Source organism: Ovis canadensis, chromosome 7 (genome assembly GCF_042477335.2).
Source record: "Ovis canadensis isolate MfBH-ARS-UI-01 breed Bighorn chromosome 7, ARS-UI_OviCan_v2, whole genome shotgun sequence".
NCBI lineage: Eukaryota > Metazoa > Chordata > Mammalia > Artiodactyla > Bovidae > Ovis > Ovis canadensis.
The window spans coordinates 71,274,061-71,288,491 of NC_091251.1; the positions used below are offsets into that span (position 1 = coordinate 71,274,061).

The window sequence follows — 14,431 nt, forward strand, 5'->3', positions numbered from 1 at the left end:
TCATTATTATCATTTCAAAATTATATTTCAAGGAACTGAAAGCTTAAAGAATTTTATTTGCCCAAAGTCACTTAGTTCTCCAGTGGCAGAGCTGATGTTTAAATCTGTGTCCATGTGTCTCCAAGGCTTAACTAATACACTACTCTGATTCAGGAATGCACATTAAGTTCACATGCACGTACTTCCGGCTACTGGAGCCACTCTTTTAGTGAATAGGTGAGGGAAATGCCTTGAAACGTCTCCCAGACTGTGACTGGAGTTGTCTTGGGAAGTACCTGCAGAAATAGCTTATGTATTTTTAGAACAATTTTTGGAGTATGATTAAGGTCTTGAAATGCTCTGCCACCAGTGGAAAATTCACCATGAGTTTAGCTGTGATATTTTTCAAATAAAAGCAAGAATCATGGTCTGAAAAGTAGAAACATTTATAGAATAACACATGCAAAATATTGTCCCAATAAATAAAAAATATTGTGTCAAAAGTAGCCACGATGACACAGTAAAAAGACCCTAAGCTCACCTCCTCTGAAAAGCACACCAAAATCACAACTATCTGCAGAACAGAACTGCCTCTATACCCATCCCTAGACACTGACCAGCCCACCAGAGGGTCTTGGCATTTATTGTGCATAGGATAAACATGAAGGTCCTTTTGTTTAAACTATCTGTTCATAACAACTAGAAGATAGGTTCAGTTCAGTTCATTCCAGCCGCTCGGTTGTGTCCAACTCTTTGCAACCCCATGGACTGCAGCACCCCAGGCCTCCCTGTCCATCACCAACTGCTGGAGTTTATTCAAACTCATGTCCATTTAGTTGGTGATGCCATCCAGCCATCTCATCCTCTGTCGTCTCCTTCTCCTCCTGCCCCCAATCCCTCCCAGCATCAGGGTCTTTTCAAATGAGTCAGCTGTTCGCATCAGGTGGCCAAAGTATTGGAGTTTCAGCTTCAACATCAGTCCTTCCAGTGAATATTCAAGACTGATTTCCTTTAGGATGGACTGGTTGGATCTCCTTGCTGTCCAAGGGACTCTCAAGAGTCTTCTCCAATACCACAGTTCAAAAGCATGAATTCTTCAGTGGTCAGTTTTCTTTATAGTCCAGCTCTCACATCCATACATGACTACTGGAAAAACAATAGCTTTGACGAGAAGGACCTTTGTTGGCAAAGTAATGACTCTGCTTTTTAATATGCTGTCTAGGTTGGTCATAACTTTTCTTCCAAGGAGTAAGCGTCTTTTAATTTCATGGCTGCAGTCACCATCTGCAGTGATTTTGGAGCCCCCAAAAATAAAGTCTGACACTGTTTCCCCATCTATTTCCCATGAAGTGATGGGACCAGATGCCATTATCTTTGTTTTCTGGATGTTGAGTTTTAAGCCAACTTTTTCACTCTCCTCTTTCACTTTTATCAAGAGGCTCTTTAGTTCCTCTTCACTTTCTACCATAAGGGTGGTGTCATCTCCATATCTGAAGTTATTGATATTTCTCCCGGCAATCTTGATTCCAGCTTGTGCTTCTTCCAGTCCAGCGTTTCTCCTGATGTACTCGGCATAGAAGTTAAATAAGCAGGGTGACAGTATACAGCCTTGACATACTCCTTTTCCTATTTGGAACCAGTCTGTTCCATGTCCAGTTCTAACTTTTGCTTCCTGACCTGCATTCAGGTTTCTCAAGAGGCAGGTCAGGTGGTCTGGTATTCCCATCTCTTTCAGAATTTTCCACAGTTTATTGTGATCCACACAGTCAAAGGCTTTGGCATAGTCAATAAAGCAGAAATCGATGTTTTTCTGGAACTCTCTTGTTTTTTCAGTGATCCAGTGGATGTTGGCACTTTGATCTCTGGTTCCTCTGCCTTTTCTCAGTCCAGCTTGAACATCTGGAAGTTCATGGTTCACGTACTGTTGAAGCCTGGCTTGGAGAATTTTGGGCATTACTTTTTTGCTAGCATATGGGATAAGTACAATTGTGTGGTAGCTTGAACGTTCTTTGGCATTGCCTTTCTTTGGGATTAGAATGAAAACTGACCTTTTCCAATCCTGTGGTGACCGTTAAGTAATATCACCTAAGTATGTATTTAAGAATAATTCAAAATAGAGCATTTTTTATTTTTAATTATTCCTCCCAAAGAGAATATTTTTATTCATTTCTTATTTATCTTTTCAGTGTTCCTTTATACAAATGAAGGCAAGTGCAATAGATATTCTATCCCTTTTAAACTGAACATAGCATATTGTATACTTTCAGTCAAGTAATATACTCTGTGTACTGTCCTGCAACTTACTTTCCTCACTTAATGATATAACCTCAAGATATCTTCACATCTGTACAGAGATGTTGCTCATTTCTTTTTACAGCTCATAGTATTCCAACAAATAGGAGTACCATGGCTTTTTCAACTGCACTTGACTATTAAATACATAGGTTGTTTATAATCTCTAAATTTTACAAATCATGCTATAATCATTAAACTTGTACGTGCGTGTTTTTGTACTTGTGTAGGAGATTGTGAAGAATATATTCTTAGGGGAGGGATTACTAGGCAAAGAAAAAGTGTCTGTGTTATTGATAGATAGTGTCAAATTCCTCTCCATAATGGGTTGTATGTTTTTGAGCAAGTTTTAAAGTAGAGAAATTACATGGTTCATTACCTTTCTTGCCCATTCTAACTCCCAACTTAACCTAACTTTTGTTTCACTCTTAAAATACAGGTTCCTTGACAGCCAATTTTTTAATCTCTGCCAGAGACAAATGCCTAGTTGCCTCCAGTATTTCAAGCTAATATTGAATATCTTTTAATATCTAACACAAATAATCAATCCAAGTAACCTTCTTTAATTCTTTAAGGTTTGTCATCAACCTCACATACTATAGTCTAATTTGTCTACCTGGTAACTGGTAATAATTGTCAGTGCCAAGATCTAGTACAAACTTCTCAGATCACCTGCTTTCTCTGTTCTATATTGAGGTACCCTTAGTAACTAGCCTGTGCTTTTAGCCTGATTGACATGACTGATAAAATGATATAGTTCTCCTTTAAGATAAGAATCCCTATATACCCTCACGCATATTTATGCTGGTTACAACAAAAAAAAAAATTACCAAGTCTTTCCTTATCTGGGTGTGTTGTCAGTATATGGAAAAGGTGGCCTTTGACATGCCAAGGTCCAAACCTCCTATTCCCCTTAACTAGAGGGTCATGAAAAGAGCTCTGAACTCAGAAGCAAAAGCCCTAGGTCCGTATCCTCTTCCTCTACTCTCAATAAATGGTAGGGTAAGACTTAGAGCAAGACTTAATCTTAGAAAAAGTTGTAGAGTTTCCTGCACTTTAGTTTTCTCATCTGTAATTTGTGGGAAATTTAGTTAGCTCATAATATGGTTTATGAGGACAGCATAAAATAGTGTAAGTGAATAAATTTGAAAACTCTAAATCCCTATTAAGTAAAATGAGATGGAATATTCATTTCCTCTGACTGGGGCATGCGTGCATGCTCCGTTGACTCTTTGGGGACTCCATGAACTGTAGCCCGCCAGGCTCCTCTGTCCATGGAATTTTCCAGGCAAGAATACTGGGGTGGGTTGTCATTCCCAACTCCAGGGATCTTCCCAACCCAAGGACTGAACCTGCATTTCTTGCTCCCGCATTGGCAGGCAGATTCTTTACCACCTGGGAGCCTAGATTGACTGGAGCAAGCTATTATGTAACAATATCCTAACCTAAAGAACAGAATTTAAGAAATTTTTTTGTTTATTTGTTTTAGGTATAGACTTCAATATGAAAATTTTACAGAACCCCAAAGCATATACAACACCTGCATTCAAGGAAGAATCAAGACCACCAAAACTACCAACAAAGGTTTGAAGTATAATGATCATTAAAAAAAAAAGTTCTTTTTAAATTTTCAGTATAATTAATTCAACAGTTTCACATGGACAATGTAGGTTATTATACTCTTGATATGTATTTGAGAAAAACTGATCAGAAGAGACTTATTAGGGAGACTAACCGTAATATCGCTAAGTTGTATTTATTTCTGAAACTATCCTCATCTCTCAGGAAAAAGAATAATGTTTATCTTTTCCTCATAATTCTGGCACTGCTTCTACTTGGGCTGACATACACACATAGCTGTGACCTGAAAAACCATCAGTCAAAGTTGTAGACAAAACATCAAAGGAGTTTTCAACAGTGATTGACCTGTCCCTACCACTTAAACCATGGTACTGGAATAAATGACCACATGTAGGTATTGTTACTCTTCAGTCTTGAATGCTTGCTTTCTCCACAGTTTTAAAGGTGCCTCCAAAATAGAGATCCTATGGACTTGCTACCTTGTGTTGCTTTAGCCCAAATTTGATGAGACTGTTGGCTTGAACTTCTGAATTTGATCTCTTAATTTGTTGGCCAGTTAAGTTTTAAATCTGTTTCAGTCTTTATTGACAAAATTTGGTCTGAATTATCTGGTTAAGTCTATTATTTTAAATTTTAAATTATGCCTATAAAAATCACTTTATGAAAGTCATATTCATATATTTCCAGGTCTTAAATAATCCAGGTATGTAGAATCTCTTCCAAATGTCACAGTCCTGCCAAGGATGTTTTGCTGGTGCCTAGGATAGAAATTGGTGACCTCTGAGAGTCAGGTTGATGTAGATGGCAATAGTGCACCATCTTGGCTGCAGGGGATGGGAGAGCAGGGGAGGAGATGGAAGTAGAGGAGGAGGGCAGTGTTGGTAGATTTCAAAATCAGGAAAGTATGATAGAAATTGTATAGTTGATCTTCAACAGCGCTAAAAATGGTCTTTCATACTTTGTTTACAAGTTGGAGAAATATGGATGGAGGGATTTATAACTGACCAAATGACCTTTCTTCAGATGACACTTTAAAAGCTAGAAAGCAAATGGCAGTTATGTCTTTGGCAGTATACCATATTGCTGCCATATCATTCACACATTTTATTGACAACTTTGATGAAAATATGGTTGCCATTTTTATTAGCTATGTAGAAGTCATAAAACTTGGAAGAATTATGAATGACCAAAAGTTTGCAACAGGCTGGAATAACAGACCTGAACTTAGAAGATAAACTGTTACTGTGGAAAAAGTATAAAGGTCCAAAATTATAACTTCCTAAGTATAGAATAATAAAGCCTTGACTTGGAGGCATCTGAAAAGATTTGGGAATCACTTTCAACAGTAAGCTCTCTATATGTCAAAAGTAGAATGTCATTGATCCCAAAATCTACTGTATTCATGGGCTGTCTAAACATATGTGCTGATTGGACAAAGATTGTGCATTATGTTCATTTTGGAGCCCTACATTGTAAAAGGGTGTAATAATCAAGATAATAAAGCGCTCTGAAACCATAATGTTTGAGCAATTGCCAAAATATGTAAAGATGTTTCCACTAGAAAAGTTGAGACTGGAGCCCATAATAACTGTTTTCAAATATGTAAAGAGCTACAGTAGATTAGATTAGTAGCAGGATTAGACTTTTTCTATGTGACTCAAAAAAGTTTTTACTAATACATACTAAAAAGTTTTACTTTTACCAATAAGTAAAAGCTTTACAGAGACATGTTTCAGTTCAATGGAAACAAAAGTTTTCTAAGCACTTTTTTTTCCTAAGTGTCCAACTCTTTCTTTGTGGTCTGCAGCCCACAAGGCTCCTCTGTCCATGGGATTCTCCAGGATAGAATATTCAAGGGGATTTCCATTGCTTTCTCCAGAGGATCTTCCCTACCCAGGGATCAAGCCGGAGTCTCTGGCATTGCAAGCAGATTCTTTACCATCTGAGCTACAAGGAAGTCCTTCTATGCACCAGTGTCATCCAAATGCTGAATGAGTGCTTATGGGTTCCCAGTGTCCATATGAGCATAGACAGTACACACTTTCAAACCTCAAAATCAAAGCTTAGCTTTCTATCCACTATTAGCAATTATCGTTTAGTAAACTAACAGAAAAGCAGATGGCTGAAACCATTCCTTGGACTTCCTAGTTCATCCTTTGTGACCCTTCCAAAGTTCATTGGATTGCATGGTTCTTCAAATTTAGTACTAAATTGACTTTGGCTATAAAAGTTTTGTTTTCACTTCAGTTCAGTTCAGTCACTCAGTCATGTCCGGCTCTTTGCGACCCCATGAATCACAGCACGCCAGGCCTCCCTGTCCATCACCAACTGCTGGAGTACACTCAGACTCACGTCCTTCGGGTCAGTGATGCCATCCAGCCATCCAGTCCTCTGTCGTCCCCTTCTCCTCCTGACCCAATTCCTCCCAGCATCAGAGTCTTGTCCAATGACTCAACTCTTCGCATGAGGTGGCCAAAGTACTGGAGTTTCAGCTTGAGCATCATTCCTTCCAAAGAAATCCCAGGGCTGATCTCCTTCAGAATGGATTGGTTGGATCTCCTTGCAGTCTAAGGGACTCTCAAGAGTCTTCTCCACACCACAGTTCAAAAGCATCAATAATTTGGTGCTCAGCCTTCTTCACAGTCCAACTCTCACATCCATACATGACCACAGGAAAAACCATAGCCTTGACTAGATGGACCTTTGTTGGCAAAGTAATGTCTCTGCTTTTGAATAAGCTATCTAGGTTGATCATATCCTGATATGAATTGTCATCAGGACAACAGTGGGATTACAATAGTCCCACCATTTGAAGTAATTTTGGAGCACCTATGAATGAATACAGTGAAAAATTGACCATAAGCAAAAGAAATATGAGAATTTTATATATCAGTTAAAACAAATGAGAAAAAAAGTTTTTCCACATAGGAAATGGAATCAACAATAAATCTCTCATCTAGGAATTACAAAAACTGAGGAAAGACAACATATGAATAGTTGCTATACTTACCTTGTATTCTACAAGAAGTCAATAGTAGAATATTGAAGCAATTATAATTATGGTGATTGTCTCCCTGGCACAGAATTCATGGTTGAAGTTTCTTTCATCAGCACTTTGATGGGCTTCTGGCCTCCATTGTTCTGATGAGAAGTCACCTGTTAACTTTTGGGGGTTCTCTTATATGTCATTTCTCTCTTGCTGTTTTTGAAATTTTTCTGTTTGTCATTTTTAACACTTTTGACTATGATACATCCAGATGTGACTGTATCCTACTTGGAGTTAAGTTTCTAGGATGTGTTTTTTTAAAACTTGGAAAGTTTCAGTCATTATTTCTTCATATTTTTTCCTATCCCTTTTTCTGGGGTTATGCTCATTTTTCTCTTTCTGTTCTTCAGATAGAATGATCTCTATTGGCCTGTCTTCATGCTAAAGACTACCAGAGCCTTACAACACACACTCATAGGCTCATAAGCACTTTCATTAAGAAGAATGCCTTGCAAAATTTCCCTTTGTTTTAATACACCAGATAATAATTGTATTTATAGTTATAATGCAGATATATTTAATTTATAGTTCTTTAAAAATACACAAAAGTAATAATTGACTCTTCTTTTTTTTTTCCTACCCCTTGCAGTCACATTATATCAGTAGTGGTCCAGAGTTTCACCGTGTTCTCTTCAATATTGGAGGTCAGAGTCCACTGATTTTATATTATCTTAAAATGCATGAGGTAGCTGGTATTTCCAAAGCCCCTAGACAAATCAGGATTAAACTCACTGAAATACTGAAAGAACCATATCCTTTTTAAGCTTTGCTTTAATGTGATCTATCTCCAAAATATTCAAAACTTTTAGCTTTTTTTAATGTCTCAGTTAAGAAAAAAAATTTTATTGTCTTTTATAACTAATGCTCTATTTAGCATTGAATTACATTCACAACTTTCATAGCATGTTTGGGTAAAAGTATTTTCTCTTTTAGATCTATGGCTGTGATTTTGCATGTAAGAGAAATAAAACAAACATAAAACTCAGGAACTTAAAAAACTTGTATGTTTAGCTCGTTAGTAAAGTGTTCCATTTCAAACATTTGTCAGAACTGTGGGTCATGGGCTTCTAGATTTCTCCAGAAGAAAGTTTCAGACATAGCTTAGCTATGTAATCCTTTGTTCAACTGAATATTTCTTAGCTTAATGTATAAAAATATATCAGTTAGCCAAAAAGTTCTTTTGGGTTTTTCCTTTTTTTTAAAATCCCAAACACACTTTTTGGCCAACCCAACAATTTAATGAAGTTGGAGCTCTTTGGTTGCAGCAGGGGTGTCTGTTTACATTCTTGTCCCCCTTCTGTGTAACCGATTTTTGCCCAGGTCTCACTAGGGACATGGATGAACACACAGGGATATAGTAAATGGTCTCTAAACTGGGGTATATACAACTCTGGGTGGAAATATATATATATTATATCTATTTATATCTTTAAAAATAAAAAAGAAATTACACTTGACTAATATTTAGAAGACAAGTACCCTCACTCAGTTGACATTTCAGTTTTCACTCTACTGTATTGAGGGATAATAATGACATCTTTGCTCTTATGTTATTGTCTGAGGTTCACAATTTATTGCTGTTTTCTTTGGATGGTTAAGCAGAGTTATAGATCATATCATGTAATTTAACTAAATTAACACTTACTAGTGGACCAATAGCTTTAAACATTTCCCTGAAAAGAAACTTTGGATTGATGGTAATATTTATAATGCAAGACTATTAAAAAAAAAAAAGACTGAATGATATTTCCCCTATTTCTTGAAGGAGCTCCTTTTCAGTCACACTGAGAGACAAAATTAGTGGTGATCCAATCAGTTCTGCTGAGACATAGGCCAAAAAAATAAAAATTTTCAAAAGCATCAATTGAAATATGGATAGACATCATTGTTACAACAATGAGCCTAGCCCTAAATGTACATTGTACCTTTCAAAATTAGCAAATAATAGTATGATGCCAGTTTAATTTGCAAGGCATTTATAAGCTGTATAGACCTCAATACAAATCTCTATAATTTGAGGATAAAAGGTTCAGTGTACCATTAATAAATATCATGTTAAATTTTATTTTTAAATATTTTATTTCATCTCACTTTTCTATTTGTAGATGGCATCTTTTATAATATGACTAATATATTAATACAGATTGATATGTGTATAATTTCTAAATTTTAAATTATACCTATAAGGGTGTGTGCTCACATAGCTTTTACTCATAGGATACATGATCCTAGAAGTGTGGAGAACACTGCTCTAGCAGATTCTGAGGATTCTTTGTAGGACACTTCTCCCATATTTCAGTCCAGATAATCTCCAGAGTCTCACTGACCACAGGGAGATAGAATTAACTTGGATGACTCTGGAACACAAGGAGAAAGGCAAACTAGAGAACTAATTCAGTCTGTTCTGAGACTTGTAATTTAAGGATGCTCATCAATCTTGAATTGTTCAAACTAATGTTTAAAATTCAAAATTTTTAAATGTTTAGAAGTGAAACTTGAAAGATATCTAAAACCATTCATAATAGATTATTTTTAGCTAATTTTTATTGTGATTGTAAAAAATGTCTCTATTTATATTTCTGATGGGTATGGATTTGTCAAACAGCAATACAAGGTTTCATAACACCAATTTACTGAGAATGTGGGAAGAGTGTAAGTATGGGTTGAGATGGGAAAAGCACAAAATGGATATCTACAACATGAAACCATTTAGGAGAGTATTTCATTTCCTAAAGATCTGAAAGAAATCACCACTCAGAAAATGTCAGCTATGGACAAAATTAATTTAAAAAGATACATACCACTTCAGTGTTCATAGCAGCACTATTTACAATAGCCAAGACATGGAAACAATCTAAATGTCCATCTACAGATGCATGGCTGAATAAAATGTGGTACACATACATAATGGAATATTACTCAGCCATAAAAAAGAAATGCCATTTGCAGCAACATAGATGGACCTAGAGCTTACCATGCCAAGTGAAATAAGCAGAAAGACAAATGCCATATGATATCATTTGTACATTTAAAGTATGACACAACTGAACTTACCTGTGAAACAGAAACAGACTCGGAGACATAGAGAATAGACTGTGGCTGCCGGGGGTGGTGGGGGATGGATGGGGAGTTTGGGATCAGCAGATGTCAACTATTATATACTGAATGGGTAAACAACAGAATCCTGCTATATAGTAAGGGAATTATATTCAATATCCTGTGATAAACCATAATGGAAAAGAATATGGAAAAATGTGTATATATGTATAACTAATCACTTTGTAGAAATTAATACATTAAAAATAAACTACACTTCAAAAAAACAAAATTTTTTAAGAAAAGAAAGTAACTGACTTTCCATAATGCTTTCTGAGCTTGTAAAATGTAATACCTGCTGATAAGAAAAAATATTCCTATATCTAATGATGAACAAAATGATAATGATACCTTACATTCATCAGCACTTTACAGTGTTTCAAAGCATATATTGACTCTCTCTACGTATTATTATGAGAAATGGTAAAACTCCTGTGACAGTGGGAAGAGCAGGTACTCATACAGCCACTTTACAAATGAGGAAGTCAAAGCTCGAGGGTGAGTAGCTTGCCCAGGTGATTCATGCAGGAGAGCTGGCAACAGTCTGCTGTTCTGCTACTTGCCTGACATGACAGTCCAGGCTGGTGGTCGGCGACACAGCCCAGTAATGTTTTCAACAAGATCTTTATTTTAACATGTTTTTCCTTTAAAAACATGTTTTTCCTTTTTTGTTGTTTTGGGGTTTTTTTAACTTTTAATTTTATATTGGGTTATAGCTGATTAACAATTTTGTGGTAGTTTCAGGTGGACAGCAAAGGGACTCAGCCATACATATACACGCATCCATTCTCCCCCAACTCCCCTCCCATCCAGGCTTCCACATAACATTGAGCAGAGCTCCCTGTGCTATACAGTAGGTCTTTGTTGATTATCTACTCTAAATATAGCAGTGTGTACATGTCAGTAATTTTTTTTAATTGAAGTATAGTTGATTTTTACAATGTTATGTTAAAACCAAGATCGTGGTAGCTGCTAATGAAATGTGTGTCCAGATTTCTTATATCTGTGATGACTGTACGATCATTAAGTTTATCTTTCTCCTGAAAGTTTACATTTACAGCTATTTATTTACATTTATATTTACAGCTATTCAGAATTTAGAATATTTTGTATTAGTTTTCTCTGGGCTTATTGGAGTCCTCTGGCTTTTCTGAAGTGGAAAAATAACACTCTGCAGTAAACGCATCTATTCAGAGTGAAGGAGTAGGAGATAGTAGAGAAAGTGGAGGAGATAAATAACAAAAACAAAAAAAGACAAATATAATTCATCATGTTTGGGATTGGCAGACTCTAAAATGGTCCTCAGTGGTTCCCGCCTTCTGTTTTATGCCCTTGTGTAATTATTTCCCATTGGGTATGGGCTGAACCTATGACTTGCTTCTAACAAATAGAATATAGCAAACATAATGAAATGTCACCTTTGAGATTCAGCTACAAAAAGACTGACATCAGTCCTACTCAGCCTTTCTTGCTTGCTCTTTTGGAGCCCTCTGGGAGAAACCAGCTACCAAGTTGCGAGCTGTCCTGTGGAGACTCCCCAGAGGCAGGAAAGTGTCAGCAAGAAACTGAGACCCTGTTATTTGGACCCTAAGTGTAGTGGGAAATAAAATATTTTTATTGCAATTTAAAGGCCCTATTAAAATGCAAAAAAAAAAGAAAACAAGAAACTGAGACCCTTAGTCCAACAACCCTTGAGGAAGAAAGTCTTGCCAATAATCACATGAGTGAGCCTAGAAGCAGCTTCTCCTTCATTTGTTCCTGAGATCACTGCAGCCCTTGCCATAGCTTGATTGCAGCCTGTGAGGGACCCTGAGCCTGAAGTATCCAGCTGAGCTGTGCCCAGATTCCTGACCTGCAGAAGCTATCCAATAATAAATGTTTCTTGTTTTATGCTGCCAAATTTCAGGATAATTTGGCAATGGATAACTCACAGTGTTTGAGCAAAAGTCTGATTTAGACAAATGTCTTCAATAATTTTATAGCCCCTATATACCTCAATCCAAATATTTATCACCTCGTAGTGTAACCATTTCTCTACTTGTTTTTCTCACCCAATAGAGAATAAAGAATTATTTGCCTCCATATCCTTGACACAAGAAAAAAAAAGTATCTTAAATTAGGTATTAAATAAATGTCTGATGGGTGGGTATATAACAGTTTTATATAAAGATAAGACCAAATTTCTTTTTATTTTTTTGACAAAATTTGACATTATTGTTAAAATTAAGAAAGTTAGAGGATAGAGATAGAAATTTAGGAGTCATTAGTCCAAAGTTACTCTTTGAAATTGTCATTATAAAATGTTTTTTAAGCTTTATTAAAAAGTTACTGTTTACCAAGTTACTGTATACCAAGCACTGTTTCTAAGTACTTTACATATATTAACTCATTTAATTATCCTGTTAACTTCTGAGATAATTACTATTATTGTCCCTAGTTTACAGATAAGGAAACTGAGGCACTGGAAAGTTAGATAATTTGTCTGAGGACACCAGAGTAAGTGATAACACTTGGAGTCTATCCTTGACAACCTGGCTTCTGAGCCAATGCACTCAAAAACTCTGGTGCTGAATTGTTTACCCAGGGGGCATGTATAATCCCAGAAGATAAGACCATATTCTAGTCTCATAGACTTAGAGAACAAAGTTATGGTTAGCAAGAGGGAAGGGGTATGGATGGATTAAAAGCTTGGAACTGACATGTACATACCACTATGTTTAAAAGAGATAACAAACAAGGACCTGTATATTTAAAAGAGATAACAAACAAGGAAATGCTGTTCAGTATTCTATATTAACCTAAATGGGAAAAATATTTGAAAAAGAATAAATACAAGTATATGTATAACTGAATCACTTTGCTCTACATTTGAAATTAACACAACATTGTTAATCAACTGTGCTCTGGTATAAAATAAAAATGAAAAAAAACATATTCTAGGCTTTTAAAAATAATCACAATTATGGTTTGGGAGAGGGTTGGTAAGAGGGAGAGAAGCCAACAGAAGACAAAAGAAAAGAGATGCCCTGATAATGTTGTCATATTTGAGAATATATAGTTAATTCAAACTTCTACAGCTGGTCCTGTATTAAATAACTTTTATAGTTTTTCCTTCAGACATATAAGATTGCATGATTGAGCACATTCTATTTCAAAATGCTTTATTTCTTTAGAAACAAATTCTCTTTTTCCACTCATTAAAAATCAGTTTTATCAGGACTCACAGAGAGATTTATCCTGCCATACTTTCAAATGGATATCTCAAACATATTCTCCTTCCAACCAGTTCATAAAGACTGCATTTCAGTGGAGGTTCATGCATGGCATTCATATTCATTTTTTTCATTACTTAGTTTTTTCAGTGAAGTATAGTTGATTTACAGTATTGCATTAGTTTCAGGTATGCAGCAAAGTGATTCAGTTTTACATATCTATATTCATTTTTTTTCAGATTATTTTCCCTTATAAGTTACTACAAAAGTGATTCTTATGACACATTTTTCAACTAAATTCAGAACAATATGATATTTGATCAGTATGCAATTTTAAAATCAGAGTCTCATGGACCAGATCCATTTGGTCTGGTTCATTTGTTTAAAAATAAACAACATCACAGGTAATATTTCTTTTGACTCAGAATGATTTGCTAAAGCCATAAAAGAGAAGATGAAGACTGCCTTCTTGTCAGTGTCTCAGGGCCCACATATGAACACTGAGAAGACTGGAGGTGTGTCTAGAAGAGCAGGGAGGAGGGAGCGTGATCATACGCCACAAGGTGCTGTGGGTTCTGACATGATTTTAGACTGGAGATGCATCTAGAGGAGGAGGGAGGAGGGAGCGTGAGCATACGTCACAAGGTGCTGTGGGTTCTGACATGATTTTAGACTGGAGATGCATCTAGAGGAGGAGGGAAGAGGGAGCGTGAGCATACGTCACAAGGTGCTGTGGGTTCTGGCATGATTTTTAGTGAATATTTATAAGGAAAGTTATCAACTTTTTTACTAGATAATATACATTAATCATTGCTAGTAGAAAATTTAAATTTTTTAGTGAATGATCTTTGAATTTCTCTTTTTTTTATGTGACTGCTTAATACTAGTGTTTTGAGTAAAACAGAAAAGGAAAACTGACTTCTAGGACCCAGAGCTGAATGTGTAGTATGTTTTCAAACTGGGAAGAATCTTGTACAAAATGTATTTGGAGCTCCTAGTTTTCCCTTCTCACATTTGTCTGCATTTTTATAGATTACCTCAACTCTTTTATGTTTAAAATAACTATTAGAATTTTGAGTACTTTTTAGTTTATTTTTTAGTTTCCAGTAAACTAAACTCTTAAGTCTAATAATTATTTTACATGTGAAACAAATATTATTTTTTTAAAAAGAAACTCAAAAACAAGATATTGAGTCTCATTAAAAAGTAAAGTCTATAGGCTGTA

The 14,431-nt window shown here is 35.9% G+C and overlaps 1 protein-coding gene across 4 annotated transcripts in view; it reads left to right on the forward strand.

The window, feature by feature from the left end:
• FAM227B (family with sequence similarity 227 member B) overlaps positions 1–14,431 on the forward strand; it is a 213,772-nt gene that overhangs the window by 174,001 nt on the left and 25,340 nt on the right. For 3 of the 4 annotated variants that reach the window (XM_069596547.1, XM_069596549.1, XM_069596548.1), the window contains exons 12-13: positions 3,761–3,855; positions 7,488–7,648. In XM_069596547.1, coding sequence (XP_069452648.1) covers positions 3,761–3,855; positions 7,488–7,648 — 256 coding nt within the window. Of the gene's footprint in view, positions 1–3,760; positions 3,975–7,487; positions 7,649–14,431 lie in introns of those variants that run through there. The other variant, XM_069596550.1, reaches the window with a different exon arrangement.